At 37.2% G+C, this 23,950-nt stretch overlaps 1 protein-coding gene across 1 annotated transcript; it reads right to left on the reverse strand.

The window, feature by feature from the left end:
* Window positions 1–282: 282 nt before the first annotated feature.
* LOC118804949 (cytosolic phospholipase A2 gamma-like) lies at window positions 283–22,174 on the reverse strand. The gene is made up of 17 exons (XM_036565541.1): window positions 22,145–22,174; window positions 21,094–21,273; window positions 20,716–20,809; window positions 17,928–17,955; window positions 17,478–17,589; window positions 17,005–17,147; window positions 15,277–15,478; window positions 14,394–14,499; window positions 13,024–13,164; window positions 11,295–11,375; window positions 8,993–9,103; window positions 8,774–8,899; window positions 6,399–6,434; window positions 5,433–5,516; window positions 3,486–3,640; window positions 1,204–1,369; window positions 283–1,099 (listed from the first exon to the last, which is right to left on the reverse strand). The coding sequence occupies exons 1-17, from the start codon at window positions 22,172–22,174 to the stop codon at window positions 927–929; spliced, it is 1,968 nt and encodes a 655-aa protein (XP_036421434.1). The 3' UTR covers window positions 283–926.
* Between the last annotated feature and the right edge of the window lie 1,776 nt (window positions 22,175–23,950).

A 23,950-nucleotide genomic window follows, 5' to 3' on the forward strand; every position in this document is an offset into this window, starting at 1 on the left:
CTTAAGAATTTAACCCTTTTGTTTCCATTTAAAACAATGAAACAAGAGTACTGTAATACTTTCAAAGTTTAAACACAAGGATGATTCTACTGAATAAAAAAGTGAACTAAAAATTACAGATGTGTGTTTTAGCTCCAAGAAATCATTAGGCCTTCTGCACTGAGGGTTCCCCTCTGGTTTTTAGTAACAGTGAAGGCTAAGGAGACAGGGGTATGGTGCAAGGACTGGACAGGTTTACTGGAAAACAAAACAACAGTAACAAGCAATACAATCGTTCCAACAGTCTGAATCAAATAATGAACAACGTTAACCAAGAAGGCTGGTTTCAGTTGATTATCACCATTTAATAACACATTATGAACCCTTAATTGATGTTATCAGTAGATCTTTTTGTGTTATGTGTTGTAAAGTAGATCTTCTTCATATCTAGTAATTTTCTGCCTCTTGCACGTGTTAATGATAATAAAGAGTAATGAATTTTTGTATTGCTTCCTAGTATCCTTTCATATGAATTTTACAAATTCATAACTTTATAATAAAAATTGATTACGCATTTTGTTAAATGTTGTGTAGTACTTACAATAAAAGCACATAACTGTGCTTATGAAAATCAACAACTTTTCTGAAGCAGATATAAGCCAAGTATATATAACTGAACTTGAGATTGAGCGTGAAATATTCTATGAAGTCTAACTCTAAACCTAAGCCTAACTTTAACTTAAACACAAAATCTTCACTTAACTCTAATTATTAAAGTTGTTAATAAGCAACTGAGCATTGCCAAAAAGTTAACAAAAAGTTAATAAGTATCTGTAGATCATCTATAGAGTACTATCAAAATAAAGTGTGACCAAACTTACTGACCACTCAGATCTAGATATTTGGAGTATTAATATTAATATGTTTTATTCAGGTGTAATCAGATTTTATGCATGGCTGGAAGTTTTATTCTCTTTAATGATGTTTTTAATCTCTTTGAGCAGTTTCTCCTTGTTGTTTTCAATGTTTAATCCAGCTTTCCCCAGAAGATCTGTGATCATTTCACGACTGTAGCTCATTTGAAAAGTCTGATATCTTTTCTTCCACTTCTCAACTTCTCCTGAGGAAACAGACATTTAGTGCTTAGAGCACTGCTGCATTTCTGTTACATCACAATTCACACAGTACAGTAAACTATAATTAAAGTCAGTGTGCTGGAGTTACCTTTGCAGTTAACTGCATTGAAAAGAGGCATGTGAATCACAGTTGGAGCTTTGCTGTATCCTCTAAACACATAGAAGTCCTGTGGCTCTGTATCTTCAGCAGGTACAACAACTTCAGGAAAAGGAATCTGAAGTTCTTTGCACTTTTTAGCAGCGTGAACCACCGTCTGCCAAAAAAGAGGCAATTCTCTATTTAATATTAACTCTTGTAAATATATTATGATACAATGATATGAAAACAAGAACATGTTTTTACTGGTCAACCCAGGTAAAATGTGGTAACACACATGAAAGGCTTGTTTACTGTGAAACAGGGCAAAATAACTTTGAACGGTTGTTGACATTTGAATTAGTGTAAATGTTGCTGGAGTTTTTAAACTTTTCAGTGTCATGGCTGGACTGAGAATAGCCCACCAGCCAAAAATACCCTTTCAACAGCATCCTGTGACCACTGATGAAGGACAGAGTGTCATTGATGTGGTGGTGGTGATATTTTATGCCCAAGAAACTGCTACAAATAGCATACAAGATTATTGCACAATTATGCAAATTCCCCCCTGGTTTCCAAACCCCACCTCTTCCCCCACTACTATGTACATTGTGGTTTTACCTTTGGTGGATGGGGAATAAAGTAGTGATGGGCATTTTGGGTCTTTTAAGTAATACACATCAATTAGCTCAGCTAACAAATAAGAGTCGCCTCTTACGGCTCCCAAACAGCTCTTAGCATTGTCAGTGTTTTGTTTACAAAATTTGCCAAGTTAGCGATCTTATCTATCATATATCTATCTCATACCACACTCTACAATTCTCATACAATTTTACAAAACGACCTACCGATGAATCTGAGTGCCCATAAAGTTTCTTACTACAGCTGAGGTTTAATGATTAAAAACATTCGGAACCAGGAACAGCAGGTTTTTAGGCTTTTTGAATGCAAGTAAAGGAGTTCGCACTAGCTAGTCAGTCACTGCTGGTCCACTTGTGTTGTAGATCAGTGGGGGCAGGACCAGTATCCGTAGCAACAGGGTACCAACTCACTAGTGCGATGCACAAACTGAATGCGGTCAGAGAAAGTGCACTTGTGTTCATACACTTACAATCCTAATGCAGGACTCCACGAACGCATACTTCTCCTAACAGAGTGATGAGAAGTTCTTAGATTTAGCATTGAAAACTGGAGCTGGGTGTCCGAGATTGTGTTGGTGGTTCGGGGGTGGGGGGTAGTGCTTAGCAACCCCCTCACAGTTGTAGTTGTTTGATAAACTGAGATGTTGACTGGTTGATGATAAAGTGGAATTTCAAATATACTATAAATTTTGCAAGATCATTCATTTGTTTTTGCACTATGGTGAAACATTTGATGCAAATATCTATATAATAATAAGCCATCCAAGAAGAGTTAACCAAAAAAAAGAGTTAACCAAAAAAAAAAACAACTGTGTCCTCTCAACAAAAGTTTTCCAAATGTGTCACTGACTTTGTTATCATTATATGCAAATAAATTGTTTAAAGGAGGAGAAGAGATTAGATTAGAGATTAGAAAACAATCCCCTTGCATAAAGAAGGGCAAAGACACTAAGAGACACACACACACACCATCTAAACCACTCACCCTTCTGGGTCACAGCGGGGTGCTGGAGCCTATCCCAGCAGTAGTAAGTAGGTAAGTAAAGTTTATTTATATAGCGCTTTTTACAACAGGTGTTGTCACAAAGCAGCTTTACAAGGAAATCAGCATTACAAAAAGAAATCCGGGTCCAAGCCCCCATGAGCAAGCCAGTGGCGACAGTGGCAAGGAAAAACTCCCTCCAGTCATTGGGCGGAAGGCAGGATAAACCCTGGACAGGTCGCCAGTCCATCACAGGGCAGACAGACAGACATACAAATTCACACACACACTCACACCTAGGGGCAATTTAGCATGCTAATTGGCCTGACTGCATGTCTTTGGACTGTGGGAGGAAACCAGAGAACCTGGAGGAAACCCACGCAGACACGGGGAGAACATGCAAACTCCACACAGAAAGGACCCTGGTCACCCAGCCAGGAATCGAACCCAGGCCTTTCTTGCTGTGAGGCGACAGCGCTACCCACTTATTTATAGGAATTTTAGTATATACTGAGAAAATGACTCCTAACAACCATGCAAGATCAGGTACAGTACCCCAAACTGCCACTATCAAATAAAAAGTATTTACTTTACTTTTGCTTTAGGTACACCTTCAATGCACTGTAAAGAGTGTGTGTGCGTGTGTGTGTGTGTGTGTGTGCATGTAGTACCGCAAAGGGATCTCCTGCACTGAAGTCAAGGGAAATGATGAGGTCGATGTCTCGTTCTTTTCTCAGCACTGAGAAATAAGGTGAGTTGAGTAACAGTCCAGCGTCTTCATGATCTCTCGTCTTTGAGTTAAGGACACTGGGGTCAACACCTTCCACTGATGACACAGTCAAACAATACATATTTTTCAGTATCTCCCACTGCTTCATTATATTATTCATTAGTTATTTTGATTATTATAGTTCTCAATTTCTCTGTCCTTGACTGCTGCTCTATCTGGAGTGAAAGTTATCTAGAACTTTTAGAATGTTGTTTAAGTGTAGGGAGGCAGGTCTCTGGCATATATTTTGTCTATGTGTGTCTGGGCTGCTGTGCTTTGTATAGTGTACATAGAACATTTAACATTCATAACACTTTTAACATCTATATTAGTACTGACTGTACTTTTGTACTTTGTGAAACATGTTAATATTTCCCTAGTGTTTTAGTGTTTGTGAAATAAAAAAATGAAAGGTTTATAGTCCACTGTGTAATCTGGATTGGTGATGTTAATCTTAAGCACGGATGCAGACTATTGCATCTTTGATGATGCATCATGATTTTTTGCCCACTGTTGGGGCCCCATGTCAGGCAGTAGGTTACGTCCATAGGACGTATGTTTTGTTTTGCTTGCTTCTCTTTCTCTCTCTCTCATACTCTTGCTTATTAGGAACCCGCCCACTCGTGCGTGTGATTGACTGGAGTCCCGAAACGATGCTTGCATCTGATTGGCTGGCTGAAATTGAATTGAGTGTTTCTTCGACGGCTGCGCTGGATGTCATCGAGGCTTTCCTCCATGGCGGCTTGGGGCGATTGTTGTAGATCTGAACCGCAGCTCAGCTTGTTTGTTTTATGGCTTGTCTGTCCTTATGTACAATGAAATAGCTTAGCTTAACCTCTTGTTCTTTACCCAGTTATCTCTCTATGGGTGCCATTTCTTTTTGACTGTTTTCTCCTGTTTTGGTATAGATAGGGAGTTAGGGAAGACTGACTGTGTTTTTGTTTCTTGTTTTTGTTTCCCTTAGGTAAGTTAGTCTTCTGAACTCTCTAGCTAGGCTGGTTTTTGTTTGTTGTTTTGGTGTATGCCCACTCTGACGTTCTCCTGTGTCGTGTACACAAAAGAGCAGCATAAAAAGAAAATAACACAACTTGATCTGTTTAAACATCATCTGGCTCTCTTTTGTCCTTTTTTATGTTATGATCATTACGAACCCCTAGACAGGTCGTAACATGCATCATGATTTTTTGCCCGCTGTTGGGGCCCCATGTCAGGCAGTAGGTGCCCTTTTTTATTTTTCCGCCCGTGTCCTTCAAGTCCACCAACAGTAAAGTTTAGTGGAGGAGGGATAATGGTCTGGGACTGTTTTTCAGGGTTTGGCTTCGGTCACTTAGTTCCAGTGAAAGATAATATTAAGGCACATTTACACATTAATAACCACATTTATATGCTTCCAACTTTATGGCAGTAGCCTGCAGGAGCCCTGACTACAACCCTATTGGACACCTTTCACAAATGCTCTTCTGACTGAATGGGCATAAATTCCCACAGACAGACTTCAGAATCTTGTAAGTGTGATGGTCAGATGTCCACTTATGTATGGCTGAACGTATTCATAAGTATAATCAAAGATATGCTTAAAAAAAGGAAAATGCTAGGAAGAAAAGTATTCATCCACTATTTTGAAAACATTTATGCAATTTGCACCTGTTGTCATTATAAAAGACATTGACATTGATTAGGAAGATTTCACATAACAAGTAGCAATCATAGTGAAGGCGAAGTTTCCTAAAGTTCTCAGAAACAACATTATTAAACAGAAAAAGCTACAGGGTCATAGCAAAGACCTTATACATCTCTGTGAAGTTAAAATATATATTATTTCAAAATTAAATTAGAATTAATTTCCCACCTTTCATTCTGTAGAGGTAGTTGTAAGTGGTTCCCCATATCCAGCCCAAAACGTTCAGTATGGATTTAGCGAAAATATAAATGTCTGACAAAATAAGAATAAATAAAAATAAAACAACATAAGGTTTTGGATTTCTAATATATTCAACCTTTAGACTAAAACAACCAGTAGAGTCATTGAAAAGCTTCCCACAGCTGAGATTTTTGTGGTGAATCACTGAAAGTACCATTACCAGTACACTACTGAAAATATGCAGAACAGTATGTTACAGTATTTTATTATATTTCTAAATACAGTCTATTACAGTATTTGATTACGGTAGTTTTCCTGTACCCCTGTGTTTCTAATGTACATCTCTAGTGTGCACTCACAGCTTCCAGTTGCATCCTGATGATGTGCACTGTTAATAGTACGTGCTGTTTAAAGACTGATCATTGCCCTGCATTAACAATCATGTACGAAACATGGGTAACACTTTACAGTATGGTTCCTTAGTAATGTAGACACTATGCAGGAACAATTCATGAAAAAATATAGTAATTATCAGTAATGAATAATGTGTTATGCTTCATTACTAATGAACAAACATGAGAAGCAATTGGTACATTTACAAAATGAACGGACAAACTATTTTAATAAAAAAGGTTAACTAATATAAGTCAGATTCACCAATACTGTAACTAAGGTTAACTGATTTAATAATATGATAACATTAACTAATATAGTAGCGACAGGGAACAGATCATGAACTAACGCTTTAAATCAATCACTAAGAACATGTGTTATGGTACTTCATGAATGAAAGGGGAACATGAGCTGAAGGAAAACTAATGAATAAGTTGAATGGAAATAAATGGAAATGTAAAAAAGTGTAAGATTAACTAAGATTAAATTAAGATTAATTAAGATAAATCATAACACCAGGAGTCATGGCCTAATATGCAAACAGAATGAACACGTTTTCACCTTTAGGTGGAGAGTCGAGTGCTCCAGGAGGCTGAGCTGAAAAAACAAATCAGAACAATCAAGCAGCATGTCAGTTTTCTAGTATGCTGTTCATTCTGCGTTGATTTCCCAAAATTACTTCATTAACATGTGCTTAAGAATGTTTGTTAAATAGCGACCGCTTTCAGAAAGTGATAACTGAAGTATAACTGGCTCATGAATTAATAACTAACAAGACAAATTCATTACTCACAAAGTCTGCAAAAAGCCAGAGGTTGCAAATTTGAGTGGGAAATTTTTTTTTTAAATACTTTGTTAGCCCACTTTTGCCCTGTTCTTTAGTAGTCAGGATCACCACAGAACAGTATTATTTGGGTGGTGGATCATTCTCAGCATCGCAGTGACACTGACGTGGTGGTGGTGTGTTAGTGTGAGTTGTGCTGGTATGAGTAGATCAGACACAGCTGGAGTTTTTAAACACCTCAGTGTCACTGCTGGACTGAGAATAGTCCACCAACCAAAACTCTCCAGCCAACAGTGTCCTGTGGGCAGCATCCTGTGACCACTGATGAAGGACTAGAGGATGACCAACACAAACTGTGCAGCAGCAGATGAGCTATTGTCTCTGACTTCACATTTATAAGGTAGGGGTGTCTAATAGAGTGGACAGTGAGTGTATTGAGATAGAACCACCACTCAAATAATACCTGCTCTGTGGTGGTCCTGTCAGAGTCTTGACCACTGAAGAACAGGGTGAAATTAATTCAATTAATTAAAAAGATTCCCTCCGGAGCTCTGTAATGTTTCACAGCCTGAGCTGCAAACAAGAATCATGTAAACACCACCTGCCTCCTGGTTAGGTAGACGCATTGCGGTGGCCGGATTCATCTTCAAAAAGTGCAGTTCCACTCAACTGCATCCCCCCAAACTCACCATGCTGTGCCTATCATGCACTGTGCGGCCACATCTGGCAGAATCGACACTTCCCATTGTAAGTAAAAGGGATACCTTGTGGTATGTTGATGTAGCGGAGTGATGTAAATGCACTGTTACCTGAGCTCACCGTTAAGCACACACATAGGGTCATTCAAAGCTCAGATGTTTTCTAATTTTGCATGATGCCTTTCAGCCAAGTCAAACTAGCCTTTTGTCCATGTTGTAGGGAGTTACAAGACACGCTAACTGCTCTGCCATTAACTAAGGCTGAAGAAAGATTTGTGAGGGAGGCTGAAAGCAAGCGATCCTCCATTACTGCTTTATTAAATGGTGCAGGCAGGGGTTCGATTTGTACTATTCCTATGGTATTATACTATAGTAGAAGGACTGTTTACAGCCAGATGTGCAGACATGGTGACTGTGACAAAGGTCCATTGTCATGTGCACAGGGTGCCCTATATTCCTACTTTCTCTGTAGATTTGCTTTGATAATTTAATTAATTTCATAATTGTTATCTGAAAGTTTCACCTGGTCTGCAGCATTTTATTGTACTTTGTTTTAAAGGACTTCAGCTTTAGCCTCGCTGATACATTGTATTTTATGTTAGTAACCTGCTACTGTGTGTAATGGGATAAATAAATCTACTGATAAATCAACTGTATTTTAATGCACTTTTGGTAGATAACACTTTGTTATCTGTTATGGTAAACCATATACCCATAGCTGCAGACTACAGCAGCTCTGTCCTATATTTATTAGCTACTAGCTAACAGCAGTGGTCAGTAGTGCTGTTAGAGATTCTCCTGTAAGGGTTGTCTGTGCTCTTTATCATGAACAGACTGCTGTGTAACATGAACAAAGAAAGACCTATTGTACAGTTTAGCGTGACAGACAGATGTGGGATGGTGATGTGATGTGTTATTTGCATGTTATTTGTTTATTTGTTATTTACTTGTTTCCTAGGAAAGTTTTATGTCATAAAAAATCATATAATAATGATGATTACAATTAACAATAAAACTAATTGTGATTAGGGATGCATCAATACTGAGACTGGTATTGGGAATCGGTCTGATACCATGCTCATTTACTTGCACTTGTACAAAATGTCTGTTCATCATGAAGTTTTAGAGTAGCAACAACCAGAAAATGAATTTAAAAAATGGCTAAATGGCTATTTGGTTATATTGAGCGAGTTTATGAGGTACTTTGGTTAGAAAGAGTTTCTGGAAACACTCCCTATTTAACAAACATTCTTAAGAACATTTTAATGAAGTCATTTTGGGAAATTAATTTACGCCAGTTTAAGACTACAAAGCTGACAGTAACTGAATGCCTTTCCTAACATGACAGGATGATCTACTTAACTAAAACATGTAACACCATCAGGATTAGCATAGCAAAATGTGCAAAAAAAAAAACATGCATAAAATTGCAGCAGTAAAAGGGTTCTACTTACCGTTCTCAGTGAGAGAACTGCATACATGCATGGTGTATTTCTTCAACTCTGTCTTAGAGATTATCCCTTCTGGTGTCAGCAGCTTTTCTAGACAGAGATTCATCCTTTCTATTTCCTCACATTTATCTAAAAAGAGATTTTTTTCAGTAGCTTTTTAATGTTGAAGTAGTTAAACTGACATGTATTCTCTTGATTATGGGATGTGTTGGTGAGTACAACCTTTCAGGAGGTCCTCTAAGTTTTTGAGGTGATCTTTTGCATCCTCTTCTCTTAACACAGAAAGGTTCAGTTTCACAAGTGTTAAGAGCACCTGGAGACCTTTGTGCTCACCTGGTGTTTGTGATAAATTAAGAGAAAAAGAAAAAAAAAGAGAGAAATTAACTTTAGCCCTTTTCTGCCTGAGTGGGACGCTCCATTTGGCACTAGTGCACGCTGACACAGAAAAATAAATAAAGAAGTAAAAAAAACCTTGTATGATAGTGTTGCATAGCAAGTAGAACATACACACCATTTCAACCAGCCAACCGTCACCATATCCCAATAACAAAACTAAAAATGGTATGTATGTAACTTGCCACGGAGCACATGCATAAGTCCAATACAATACAATACCGAAGCTAAGCTTATCACTCAAGAACATGTCCACTACTGAGTATTGTTCAGCTCCATAACCCCTCAAAAGAGTTTACTAACATTCAGATTATAACTGGTTCAGCACTTTGGTTTATCAGTCTACTCAGGCTTTAGCAGGAAGTTCAGTATTTATAAAGAAGGCTTTTTTTGAGTTTCTTCTTCAGAGTAAGTTTTTGCATGCTGTGTGCTAATTTTAAGACAGTTCATAAACATGCATTGATGGTGTTTACTTTAAAGATGGTGTACAACTTTTAAATTGAGAGGGTGAGTATTCTATAAGTATTATCCTAAAAATGTAAAGGTAACTGTATTCTGAATACTGCCTTTACAAGATGTAAACTCGGACTGAAAGCAGATATTAAATTCTGTATGCTGAGTAGGGGTGGGAATCTCTAGGTACCTCACAATTCGATTCGATTATGATTCAGAGGCTGCGATGCGATTATAAAACAATTATCGATTTTTTCTATACAGGATTTCTATTTTCTTACTGTGTGAGGACTTGGTACTTTTAAAGCTAAGTATTTGTAATGATCCATAATGCATTTACGTCAAATAGCTTTTATTAATAAAACAAATGGAAGCGATGTGGCAAGTGGACTAGAAGGCTCTCATTAACTGCTCTTGTTTGAAGCATATGAGATGCTGCTGCCATTCATCTGCGATAAAATGCGCTGTTACGGTGAAATAAGATCCAGTGGCAATGGATGTCCACGCAGCACATGTTACAGATATTCTACCCGTTTAATTCAGTGATTTTATAACTTCAGTTTTGGTCTCGTGGTAGAGAGTGGTCGCTGTGTCAGTAAAATATCTTTAAGACGGGACGTGTGCAACATAACGCGAAAGCCCTGGTTCGCAACGACTGAGAACTGCTGTGCAGACTGCAGGTCACCTAGCAATGAAGAGAAAGACAGATGAACATTTGGAGACAAATGGACTTCACATTTATAAGCAGCGCAGTTGGTTTCCTTGTACGTTAAATCTGCACCGAGAGACTGTCAAACACAAAAAAGTTGTGAAGATGAAGTTGCTTCTCTTTCTAATTTTCCCGTTCCACCTTAAATAGTGCCGCATTTACATTCGGCGCCTCAGGCAGAATTTAAGGTGGAACGGGAAAATTCGAACAAGAAGCTGGTGAATGAAAAGCGACTTCAGTCTCATAAAACAGTCGAACGCTGAGAGACATTTTACAAGAAACTATTCAACTTTTGAGGAAAAGTTTTCTGGCGGAGATGGGAGGAAAGCGGCTAAAGCTAAAGCTTAAAGCAGAGCAAAGTAAATCTGCGTTTTCATTTATATTTTTTTAGCCTATACTAGGACATATACTAACACATACTGAGACATATTGCACATTAAATGTTGTGGCTCCCGAGGTGGTTTGATTTTTGTTGATCGGACAAAATGGCTCTTCTTATCATTTGAGTTGTGACTCCTGACCTGACCTGGCTTTAATGCAGAGGGAGCCGGTCAGATTTCTCGCTCATCCGGTAGTGTTTTTATTACGTGCCGCCACAGACTGTCCGGGCGCTGCGCTTCTGCACTTACAAGTTCCGCCTTTTGCGCTCCGTCAACATTACGTTATCAATTTAAATTTAGAAAATCGACTTTTGACGTTTGTGAATCGATTCAGAATCGTTCATGTCCGCATTGCGATGCATCTAAGAATAATTTTTTTCCCCACTCCTAATGCTGAGCATGTATTTCATTACATCCCAACCCTGATGATTAGTGGGTGGTTGACTATGGTCCTGTGGTTGATGATTGCAAAAAATGTTTATGTTCTTGCACACCATGACCTGACTTAGCACCCATTAACTAAAAGAGTTACACAGAGTAAAGGAGGAATAGAGGATGAGAAGATTGTTAAATGGAGGGAGGTTCATACTTATCCCCTTTAGGCACTGTAGTTTCTTAGAAATCTCTTTGAGGATCGCTTCCTTATCTGCAATGGCACTACCACACAGGCCTGTACAAATAAAAAAAAAAAACACTTTGAGTAACAGAAAATCAAATTTCTAAAACATAGATCAATTCCAAATGTTGGCCAGTCATCCTGTTTGCTGCTAGAAAAATGGACATACCAAAAAAACAAGATTGTTGTAACATTTTATCAGGAAGTTACCTATCAGGAAGTACAGAATGTTTAGAGCTCTAATGAGTATGCAAACCTGAATGCATATCTTCCTTTCATTTGCGATTTCTTCATTGAGTTACTCATAACGGACAATACTTAGATACCATATTAGGGGTGTGTGTGCCTCTTTTAATATATGTACATTGTGTTCAAACGGTCTGTAATGGAATACAACAAATTGTTCTATTCTGTTTCGTTTTTCTTGGTTCTGCGAGTTTTGAGAGATTGGCTCAAAGTGTTATAGTATTTGAAATATATTTGCCTCTGTTACCTTTCATTTATTCCGTTATGGTGAATCAGAGTAATTGGAACTCATAGACTGTGTGCCACCAATCAGAGTTGGAGATGAATTGGAGTGAATAGCTAATCACCCTTGCATGAGAAGGACCTATCAGTGCTCTTAGCAAAACCAAGGAAGTTAGTTGATAGGTCGTATCATGCCACCTCAAGATCTGAGCATACCCTGAACCGTCATCCAGCTGAGTCTGAGAAGTCCAGCCTGGTCCTGGAACTTTGGAACTGCACCTGCAGTGCTCCCACACGACCCACTGCTTCACCCACTCATGCACCAGTCTCCGCAGGCAGACTCAGCCCCGCTGAGGAGGTGAAACGCTCCTCCTCCTTGGCCTGCTGCAAATACTGCCAGCCTGGTAGCTGACTGAGGCTGCCTTGAAGCTGCTCCGGACGATGTAGAGTATGGACCCATTCTACACTGCCGAAGAAGGTTCAACTTGTCTTCTCAACTCAATGTAAGACAGCAGTCTCTCTTTCATGTGCTCAGGTTTTAACACTATCTAACGCACTCGCTGTTGTCGGAAAAAAATCTTGTATATGAAAAGCAAAAGTTCTTTGCTGTTTTACATTGAGGAACATTATTCTTGGATTGTTGCACTTTTTGCCCAAGCAGTCTTGGTGGTCTTCACCAGCCTTTTGTTGACCCGTCCCAACTTTTTTGAAATGTGGTGTTGGCGTCAAATTCAAAATCGGCAAATATTTTTCAAATAAACAATCAAATTTCTCAGTTTCAACATTTGATATGATTTGCACATCATTGCATTTTGTTTTTATTTACATTTTGCACAGCGCATATATATATACAAAAAAATATATATATACATACATACACACAAATATACATATAAATATATATATAAAGTATATATACTTTGTGTTTTTATCTGTACTTATACCATGCATGTACTTCTGCCATGTTATCTGTACCATGTATGTGTCATGTATGCCCTTATGCCCCACAGCTCTCTTTGCATTTACATATGTGCCTGCATATTGTGTTATTGACAATTAATTGAATTGAATTATTATGCAATTACATTTTAGTAGTAGATTAAATTAACAGTAATAATAATTGATTCCCTAAAATATATAAAAGGAATTTTTATTGTGATTTCCATTTATTGTGACTGTGTTAACATGAATCATTTTGGTATTTTAACATGTTTGTTGAAATAGTGTTTGTTACCTTGTAGGTACAGCATGTCAATCTCAGGCTGGTCTTTAATCTTCTTCCCATTTTCAAACTCACTTCCCCAACAGGAGGAATCCACAAAGACTCCAGAGAGAGAATAACCTGACTCATCAGGAGTGATTTCAAACCAAGGATCTGTAAACAAAAATTGGTAACACTTTACTTAAAGGGTGTCTACATGACACATTCATAACATCTTACATAAACACTTCAAAACATATTCATGAATGTTTAAATCAACATTTATGAAGTATACATGTTTTACATGACATCAATATGATCTACTGTGTCATTTTACTAAGACACATTTTGTAAAATAAAATTTTTATTTTTAAAAAAAAGGTATATTATTTTCAGTGAAATGCCTCATTTCTGGATGGCCAAAATAAAAATGACCTCACTTTATCAGTTTGGTCATTAAGTGCTTTGACACTGAGGCACATTTCATGTATACTTTTGACTTCTTTTTATTTTTTTTCTTAAGTATTTGTTGCACGCCATTTTACTATATGGACAGTAATTTATTCATAACTATGCTATGAACAACCATTCGACTAAATCTTGTTATGGTGGACGGACTCACTGCCTGAAGGAATTTTACAGGGCCATAATATTCATATAACATGCATTTCAGTCTGGTTAACTTCCATCACTTTTGAGGTAAGGGCAAAACAGAATTTATGAATCATTGGAACAACAGTAAAGCATTTAACCTTAAAGAGTGTCAATTAAATGGGATAACCAATGCACAATTATACTTGTGCCTTCTCCAATGCCATAAGCAAGGAAGAACGTCACTAACAGTGCTAGCATTTAACTCCAAGATGATTAAACATTGGATAAATAATTTTTCCTCAACAATGTTTTGAGTGTTAAATTAACCCTTTGGCACAATAAAATCTTAAAGAAGACAGAGTAAAAATGAGAAAGAATAATGAAGTGCAAAATACAAATGCTTAAGAAGAGAGACATAAAAAGAAGTTGAAAGTATAGACGAAATGTGCCAATGAAATGAAAAGTGTCAAAGCTCTTAATGACCACAGGGGTAAAGGGAGGTCATTTTTATTTGGGCTGTCCAGAAATGAAGCATTTCACTGTAAATAACAGTTTTTAAAACAAAAAAAGCGAGGAATTTTATTTTAAAAAGGTCTCTCTGTAAAATGACATAGTAGTCCTTATTAATATCATGTAACATATGTATGCTTTATAAATGTTGATTTAAACATTTATGAACATGTTATGAAGTGTTTATCTAAGATTATTCATGTGTTATATAGATGCTCTTCAAGTAAAGTTTTCCCTTTCACCATGCATACACACAGAGACGCTAAAACACATACACGCACACACTCACAACAAATTACCTGCATCCACTCTATCATATTTACACTGCTTGTCAATCACAGTGTAAATGGGATACGGGTCATTGGTGTAGTTGCCCCTCTGCTCTGTGAGTTTGTGTTCATCTATCTGTGAAAAATGCAGAAAATACAGACTCCTACAGTGGGGTCCAGAAATCTGAGACCACTACTGAAAATGCTTCTGTATTCTGTTTCTACTTTAATACAACATTTTTCATTACAAATTACAATTTCATAACATTAATTTATTAGTATTTGGTACACCCTGCTTTTGCGGTAATGACAGCATGCGCTCGAGCTGAACAGACTCCACTAGTTTTTGCAAAAGCTTCTGATGAGTAGAATAAATCCACCTGACAACTGTCTGAACACGAGCATCAACAGTAGACAGAAGATTCAAAAACAAAGACAGTGTCACAGATTAGCTTAAATTTGAATATTTTAAACTTTATTTGTTTTTAAATGTTTTCAATTCTAAAACTTTCTGTTTTTTATTTCTTCTTTTAAATGGAAATCAGACATTTGGAACTCATTGTACATTTTTGTTTAGACAGGATACATTTTTCTGGATTCTTTAATGAATTAATGTTACCACAGGATGTTAATGTTTATGACTTGGCATAAGAGGTCTTTTTAGAATTGCAGGAACTGGTCATAATGGCACTGATCACATTTCTGTTTATTTGCTGAGTTTAGTAATTATGTATTAAAAATGTGCAGAAGTGCTCTGTTGAGGATGTGTTAACCTATTGTCACAAAACATGTCTGACCAGGGGTGCCCAAACTTTTGCGCACAACTGTAGATTATAATATAACAACAGCTATAAGTGCATATCTACTCTTTGTATAGGTTATTTACATTTTATTAGGAAAAAAATATTCTTACCTCTTTCACCATGTTAGACACAGTCAGTGCTGCCCACACATCTGTCAGGCTGAAGTTGTCTTTTTCTGAACAGTATTTTGTCAGTTTTGTATGCATCTCTATCCAATTGACGCTGCCATCAGCAAGCCTTTGGACAATATTATCTTTCACAGTCTCCAGTTTGGTGGACCAGTCTGGTTCTTTATATAATGATGCCATGCACCTTCAGAGAACAGATGGACAAGACAGGTTTTTTACTCAGTTAACAGATCCAGGTGCCATTATTGAAATACTGTAATCATCACTGCGTGTTCTTTGCAGTTAATTCAGTAAAATGCTGCCTTAACATGCCTATCAAGTGTGACAGTTTTGCTTGTGTTTCAGATTAAGTGGTAACACTATATAGAAACACCCTAATGAAAAGACATTCAGTATCGTACAGTTTAATGAATGGTACAATTTAAATTTATAATCATTTACTTAGTAACATTCAAATTCTCAATTGTTATTTTGAAAGCATTGAATTAGTTGCATAATAAAAAATATAATCATTATGGATACTTAAAAATGGTCTACTTCTTGTTTTAAACCTCTAATGAGGTGGCGAATTAGTCCCCACGTGAGGATCAAACCGGGACAAGCCACCTACAAGGCACAGAGAAAGACTCATGGGTGGAGCAGCAGAGGAAAAAAGAGAAATATGGTTGCAACTAGTAGACTCGAACTAGCAACCTCAAGATACAGAAGCGGGTGAGTTACCACTGGGTTACCACATCATTGCTTAAGAAAGGCTCGCAGGAGAGTTGATTTCTTTTTTTGTAAACTTACACTGAGGGTTTTACTCAACAGGACCAAGACCCTTATCTTGAGAGCACAATACCAAAGGTTACTGGCTTGGCAAGAGACACATGCACACGGCAGCATGAACTCAGGACTGAGCTCAGAGCTGTGTGTGAGCTCTCCTAAAAATGAGTGAGCACAGCTGATCATCGTCAGCCATAATCAGCCAGGTTCTACTCTGTGTCTCCCTCTGGTGGCTGGGGGCAGCTGAGCAGGAGACCAAGACGTTACAAAAAAGTGTAAATGTTTCCTTAATTTATGTTTTCCATCCTTCTTTCATTTTCGTGTATATGTTTTCCCATATGGTCCACTTATTACACTTGTGTGATTTTATGTACCAAAAACAGCTATATTTCTTATTTGCATGACAATTTTGCAACCTCTCTTTATTCCTTAGAATTAAACAAGCTTTTGTTACTGTGCCGCAAAGACTGATATACGTAAAGCTTTTGATTGGCTGTCCTGTGTTTTGCCTTGTTCAAAAAGCAACCAGGGTTAAAACACTCCTTTTAACTTCAGTGTGAATAGATGGAGCTAAACTACTGTAAACTGAATAGGTGAATGCCTGTAAATGAATTGGTTTTCATGGTACAAAAAGTAGTGAATTCAAAATGGGCTGCTTTCACAGCTTAGTTTTCATAAATGGTCTGTATGGACTGTATCAAACTCTTATTATAAAAATATCATTACCTCTCACAAACATCCGAATATCAAAATTTGTCAGAATGCACATCCCAAGTTTCTGCTTTCTAACCTTTCAATAATTACCTTCCATAAACTCCCACCATGAGGTTTAACATAAAGGCCGTATACCACATCATAAAGCCTAGATATTTCTGCTTATAAACATATTTAGTACAAATGTATGGACCTAAATACGTAACTGAAATATCTGTTCTGTATCAGTACCAGGTAGATCCTGAAACTCCACTCAGGTACATGATGCAGTCCAGCAGTCCATCTTCTTTCAACTGACTCAGTGACCCCAGCAGTCCAACCATAGCTCTCAAACCTCCACCAGAGCCCAGCACTGCGATGTTAGGCATCTCATCCTGCCATTATTGAAACACATATCTACACTTGAAACAAACAACAGCTGTGCATTTATTGCATCACCAATGTAGAATGGGTAACCATCTAGAGTGCTGTACAGGCTCAGCAGACCATAAAACTAGTGTTAATGTTAGTATAGATAGGTCCAGTGTTTGAGTAATATATATATATATATATATATATATATATATATATATATACTGCTGCTAGATTTTGAACATACTAATGCAGCTTAAGTTTAATAGTATAACACAGTGTAATGTAGCATAGTGCAGTGTAGCACAGAGCAACAACAAACTAAGGGTTAAATATTAAAGAATATGATTTACCTCACTGCAGGATATTCCAAGCTGCTTCAGACACTGTAGAACAGTCTCTCTCCTTCTGGCCAAATGCTGCCTCTCAGCTTCACTCAGAGAGTGACCAATTCTCACCTCACAGCTACACACATTACACAGGAGTGGCTTTAACAGGTAAACCTTTAATTCATCAACAATAACTGTATGTGCTGAGGCTCTTGTCTTTCACTAGGGCAACTAATTACAGTTTGTCTTCAAAAGTCAAATGATATTCTCAAAAATAATTAAGCCCTTACAATGAAAAACAGTACATGTAACATTTTTTTTTTCTAAAATCATATAAGCATGATATGACATTGTTTGATGCCATGTATGTAAAATAAAGCAAAAGAAAAGAAAATAATCCCAACTAAAAGGTGGAATGGTTAATAAATGATTTGTCATTGGAGGGGCTCATTTAAACAAAATCAGCAAAAATACCTTTCGGAGCTTCTGATCCCGGCCATCTCTGAAAAAATGGAGTGAGAAGAGCAAATACGAGAAGCTTCAGAGATCATGGGATCAGCTTTAAATAACTCAAAATGATCTGCAGAGGCAGATGATTGCAGTATTTTAAATAAAATCACAACTTCTCAAAGCAGTGGTATTAACTGGACTAGATAAAATAAAATAATAAAAGGATTCAAGTTATTGGCAATGAAACAAAGAGAGAAAAGGTTTTAAGCAGGTTGGAAAAGTTGGCAAGAACATATTTTAGCATGCCTGCCTACTTCTTTTGGAATTTATTTTATGATTGTTAAACTGTTTCTTCTTCTTCTTCTTCTTCTTCTTCTTCTTCTTCTTATTATTATTATTATTATTATTATTATTATTGTAATGAAGCAGTCCCTTTGTTCATTTCAGGCTATATTTCATATCAGAACAAGTACAGAGTTTTCTTTGTTCAACATTTAACAATGATGAAAAACAAAAAGATTGTCATTACAGAAAAGTCACAAAAAATTCACCTGTGATAATGTAACAGAAGTAAAATCGATTCAAAATTCAAAATTCTTCTCTACAATATAGCCTGTATTGGTGCTGAGCAGTTTATGTTTGAACACGCTTTTCCCCTTTTTCCTTTCTTAAATCTCCTCCCCTTCCTCCACCTCCTCCCTTCTGATTTTTGTCTCATATGAGGAGGTAGGTGTCAGGAGGTAGGTCAGATTATGTTTAATCTTTAATAATCCTACAGTTTCAGTGCATGGGTTCATTCCTGGGTTCAGTATAAGCAACTGTGCTTTATCATATTTTGCTGATGGTCAATTTTAGAGTGAATTATATTCATGCACATATTGCTAACATCACACAACATGTTACTTGCAGTGTACTAGTCAGCTAAGCTTATTCTTTTTATTCTTTTTGTATGAGGTGAGGAGAGGAGAGAAGAAGCAGGCTGTATTATTTCTGTTATCACATAATTTAATGTATAAAGTTATTAAAGTCTGAAATAAGCACTACGGTTATACTAACGGTTATACTGTGTGTGCCCATCTTGTCTGTATACAAAGCCACATCATCATCATTAATCAGCTGTTGTTATATTGTTATCTTTGCTATAAGCTTTGTGCCATTTTCACTATTGTCTCATATGAGGGAGTGAGGAGAGGAGAGAAGAAGCAGACTCACTAAGCAATACTAAACAGCTGTTTTATTTCCATTATCAGAATAAAATCCTCAACCCAGCTTCCTTGTTAATTGGTGCTAGTGGTCTCAATGCCCACTGGTTACAAAAACATATTTTTAATATGTGAATTGTGCAAATACTACATGTTTTTATTCAAATGTGAAACTCGTGTCTAAAAATACGCCACCTATGATTATGCATCAGTTATACACCATTTTACATATATTTAATTCTATTAAGTATATGTGTAATTATTGTTTTATCAATTTATTAAAGCTTTTTTTTAAAACAGACATGTTCCATATTGTTATTTTTAGCCATATATTGTTTTATTTGAATTGTTTCATGCTTTTATTTACATGAGCACCTGCATTTTTGTTTATGAACAATATTACATACATAGTTATTCTAATAATTACAACGCAACACAATAAACATTATACGATGAACGTCAAAACAGTTCAAGATGTTCTTTTTTTATTTTTCTGTAATTACTGTAAGTAATGGCTAATGTCTCATATGACTGCTGCTGCTGGCGTAAAACAGTGTAATAAAAATTACATACCTTCACTTGTAGATGCTGGAGATTATAAACAAACTTAAAGAAATGAGGGCTTCAAAGTGCTTGTGAATTTATAGCAAGAGTGTTTGTGGGCGTGTTTAAGAGAAAAGGAAATGTTACAGTGAGGTGAATTTTGTCCTTGATTTCATTTTCTCAACTTCCCATACAAGACAACTGGTCAGGATGGTTTCTATTGTCCCCCTGTAGAATAGTGAGGATAGATGGGGGGAGGTTTGCTGTCCTCGTCCTTGAAGGAAGTCATGTTTTCAGTCATGGATGCTGTAACATGTTGTAATCCGTCTGCTCAAAAACATCGTAAAGTGCTAAGATGGCCCCCTCAGACTAGATTTGTGTCTGTTTCATAACCTGTAATCTTGGCATGCTTGAGCAGAGGTGTGTAAGCTGGAATTAGCATAAGAGAGATGGGGTCCGAGCAGCCGATGTGGGTCGCAAAATCAATGTGACGGTAGAATTTAGGCAGCAGTGACATCAGATTTGCATGATTAAAATCCCCAACATTGCATCAGGGTGCACAGACTTCAAGTTGCTGACATCCCCATAGAGTTTGTTTAGCACTTCCCTGGTGTTTGCACTGAATGGAACATACACAGTGGTAACTCTGTGGCATAATTACCATCATAAACTGGACCAGCAACTCAAAACTACTGTAGCACCGTTTCTGCACCGTTTGAAGTTAATATAAACACACAAGCCACCACCACAGGTCTTATTAGATAATGCTGCTACCCTGTCAGCATGGTATACTGTTAGCCTCACTATCTGAATGGGACCATCTGAAACGGTGTCACTGAGTCATGTTTCTATAAAAAGAAAAACACAGCAGGCCAGTTTACTGCCAAGAGAGTGGACGTTGGAGAGGAGAAGAGATGGTAGATCCAGTCAGCTAGGGTTAACTTTCAGCCTAGCGCAAATTCCTGAGCATTTAGCATGTTTTCAATTTCTGGCACACTGTTTTCAACACTTCTTCTCTCAGCCAGCAGCGACATGCAGTTCATCCAAGACAGTCCATCAGTTATTACCCCTGAACTCCGATATCAAGCAGGGTCTGGTGATGACAGATATGTTCACCAGTGTTTCTGATGCACATTTTGCTTGGAATTGTTTGAAAATAGCCTACAAGAAACAGAAGCATCATATTTTTAGGACCCAAAGTAGTCACAGTGTACAAAGTCGCCACTATCTTGGATCTTAATATGATGACATACCAATACATTTCACTTATTCATAGAGGCATTTCATCTAATCATGCTATCCAAGTACTCTCCGAATATGTCTTTGTATAGCAGTAGCATTTGGCCAGAGCAAGCGTCAAACTCCCGTGTGTGTCTCCTCTCTCCAGGGGAACGTGAAGTTACAAGCCTATAAACACGTGGCATTCGGTTCATACCAATTCATACCAGTTCATACAGCAGCTCAGCCTCCACCTGCACAGATTTGCCCAACACAGGCCCAGACAACAGCAGCTCAGCCTCCACCTGCACAGATTTGCCTAGTGCAGCCCCAAAGAGCAGCAGCTCAGCCTCCACATGCACAGATATGCCCAACACAGCCCCAGACAACAGCAGCTCAGCCTTTACCTGCACAGATTTGCCCAACACAGCCCAGTACTGAGATATCTCACTCAATATGCAATCTTGATCTACATAAGCACAATTTAAAGCAGCATATCAGAAGACAGCACACAAAGGTCAAAAAGAATGTCCCAGCATCACACTTTGGCATGCAAATGCATAGATCCCAGCAATTACAAATTTGCCATCTTGAAATCACTTAACAGCAATAGCTCATCAGTTCTTGTTAAAAAATAAAATCTGCCAGGAAGATTTTATTTCATTTGATTGTGATAATCTACATTCACTAAACGATGTCCCTCCTATTCTCAGCACTCCTACTATTTTGAAAGAGGATGTAGTGACAGAAATTGTGAAATAACGAGAGAGGAAGTGTGTCAGGTTACATAAATCTGTACATTTTAGAGCATTCCATTCAGTACAGAGTTACCTGCAGGAAGTTCTTCCAGAAGAAATTTATATCTGTCTATGAGCCAAATGTAACCTGACATAACTGGTTTGAGCGAGTGTTAGTTAGTTGTGAAAGCAATACTTTTTTTGGTTTGCATTTTTTTGGAGCTCATTGTTTTAAAGAAAGCGTGTGTCCTCAAAATCAACGTGTAACCTTAAGAACTGTCACAAGCAAAACACATTTTCTTCAATTAAATAAACTATTTAAGTTTATCTATTTAAGTTATAGAGTCACTTAAAGTTAGTTAAAATTCAAAATAGGTTTTGAACTCTGACTTTGAGCTAATTTGGTAGGATGATCCATATGCAAAAAGCTCTTGATGTGATGTGCACAGCTCTGGGCCTTGCTTTTAGTGACATCTGGGCAAAAATATCCCAATAAAAACAGTTTATTGCATGGCTACTAGCAGTAACCAATCACCAGTACCAGTTCCCCTGTGTTTGCTGTGGTGATCATTCCCCAGGTGATGTGATGTCCCTCCGGAATAGTGGAGTTTTCAGTTTGGCAGGAAAAATCCAGCAGCACTTCTCATTTTACGTTAAGTCGTGTTTTATGTGACCAAATCTATCAAAATATAGCAACACAACAAACTCTTAATTAAACACAATTTCTTGTTCATATGTCCCAAACCTGATTACTGACTTCTACTACACTCTTGCCTGGATGTTAGAGGTTCACATGTTTCTGTACTAGATCTTGAATGCTTTATATTGTTTTAGAATATGAACATATGAAGCTGTTTGTTTAATCAGACAGTCTTTGTCTATTACAATAACAAATTAATCACATTTAAGGATCTTTTCATGCAGCAATACCTGCAAATCAAACATTTTAGTGACTTTCACCTGGAATGTTCTTGTGTTTTTAAAATGTATTTACTCTGCTGTTGTTTCTTGCTGGAAGAGTTCAGTTGAAAATGAGATGCATGTAACAGGCATCTGGTTCTTGGAGAGTAGAACAAACAAACACACACACACACACACACACACACACACACACACACACACACACACACACACACACATTTCAAGAATAGAAAATACAGAAGTAGATTGCAGAAGCTCAACTATGTAATTTTGAATGACTGATTTGAATTAATGATTAGGTGTTCTGTTCTTAGTCAGCCAGATTGGGGGCATTAGAAGCATGCAGTTAAAAATGGGCCACATGTAACAGGTAATTGACATCTGGTTTTTGCAGAGTGGAATAAACACACACACACACACACACACACACACACACACACACACACACAAACAGTTCAAGAATTAAAAATGCAGAAGTAGATTGCAGACGCTCAACTCTTGGTTCATATCAGGGACAGCAGGTCAATCGCCAGACTGTATGCATAACACACATACATTTTTTTCATTCATCCATATTTCACACTACAATATTGACACCACGTACCACTGTGCGTGCTTTAACCTAGATCAGATCCATAATTTCATGCATGTTTATGAGCATTATATATGATTATGAATTCTATGTATGTTTGTCTTGCATTCTAAATACTAGGTAATACAAAGTTATGCTTTTTTACAGTCCTGTTTCCATCATATTACAGAGGACTTACTAATGTGTACCTGGTAGTATGTCTGGTTAATTTCTGCATATGATGAAGATAAGAAAATGGGTTGTTACTGTGTAATTACTATGTACAAAGTTTCACTTTTACAGTTTTTATGTTAACACAATATTACAGGAAACTTACCAGTAAACATACAAAGTAATATGTACTCACTCTATTTAACTCTGTACTTCATTGTCATATATGCATGTATTTACAGAAACACAATCACTAAAAGCTAAAATATATCTGGTATTTCTCACATTGGCTACTCTGTACTCACATACTGAAATTGCAAGGTATGCACCAAATGTTATTAGTAACTACTATGTATTTACCATTAACTTCTGAGTAAATACTGTTATACTTTTCATATAGTTACTAATCAAGGTATGTCCCAGAAAATTACTTGTAAGAGCTTCATATTTACCTATTATATTCTGATTAAGCGAAGCTGTACCTATTTAATAGTTTTTTTTTAATGCTCTCATTCAAAGATAATATTCTAGCCTTGATTTTTGATCAACCTTTAGTAATCCTTTCCAACAGTTCATTTTATGGATAGTCTGCTTAATCATGTCTCAATGATTCATTGTTGTTTGACCTCCTTGATCCGTGTTGCAGACCTACTTCATATAGGGTTGAATATAGAGTTGAACTGT

Source organism: Colossoma macropomum, unplaced genomic scaffold (assembly GCF_904425465.1).
Source record: "Colossoma macropomum unplaced genomic scaffold, Colossoma_macropomum, whole genome shotgun sequence".
NCBI classification, from domain to species: domain Eukaryota; kingdom Metazoa; phylum Chordata; class Actinopteri; order Characiformes; family Serrasalmidae; genus Colossoma; species Colossoma macropomum.

Bases quoted from the DNA above. Each gene is read 5' to 3' on its own strand.
- LOC118804949 (XM_036565541.1), bottom strand. From the start codon at position 22,174: ATGATCACCACAGCAAACACAGGGGAACTG. The intron at 9,104-11,294 runs GTATGAACCTCC...CACAAACACCAG, and splicing joins ACAGTGCCTAAAGGGGATAA to GTGAGCACAAAGGTCTCCAG. The intron at 5,517-6,398 runs GTGAAAACGTGT...TTATTTTGTCAG, and splicing joins ACTCGACTCTCCACCTAAAG to ACATTTATATTTTCGCTAAA.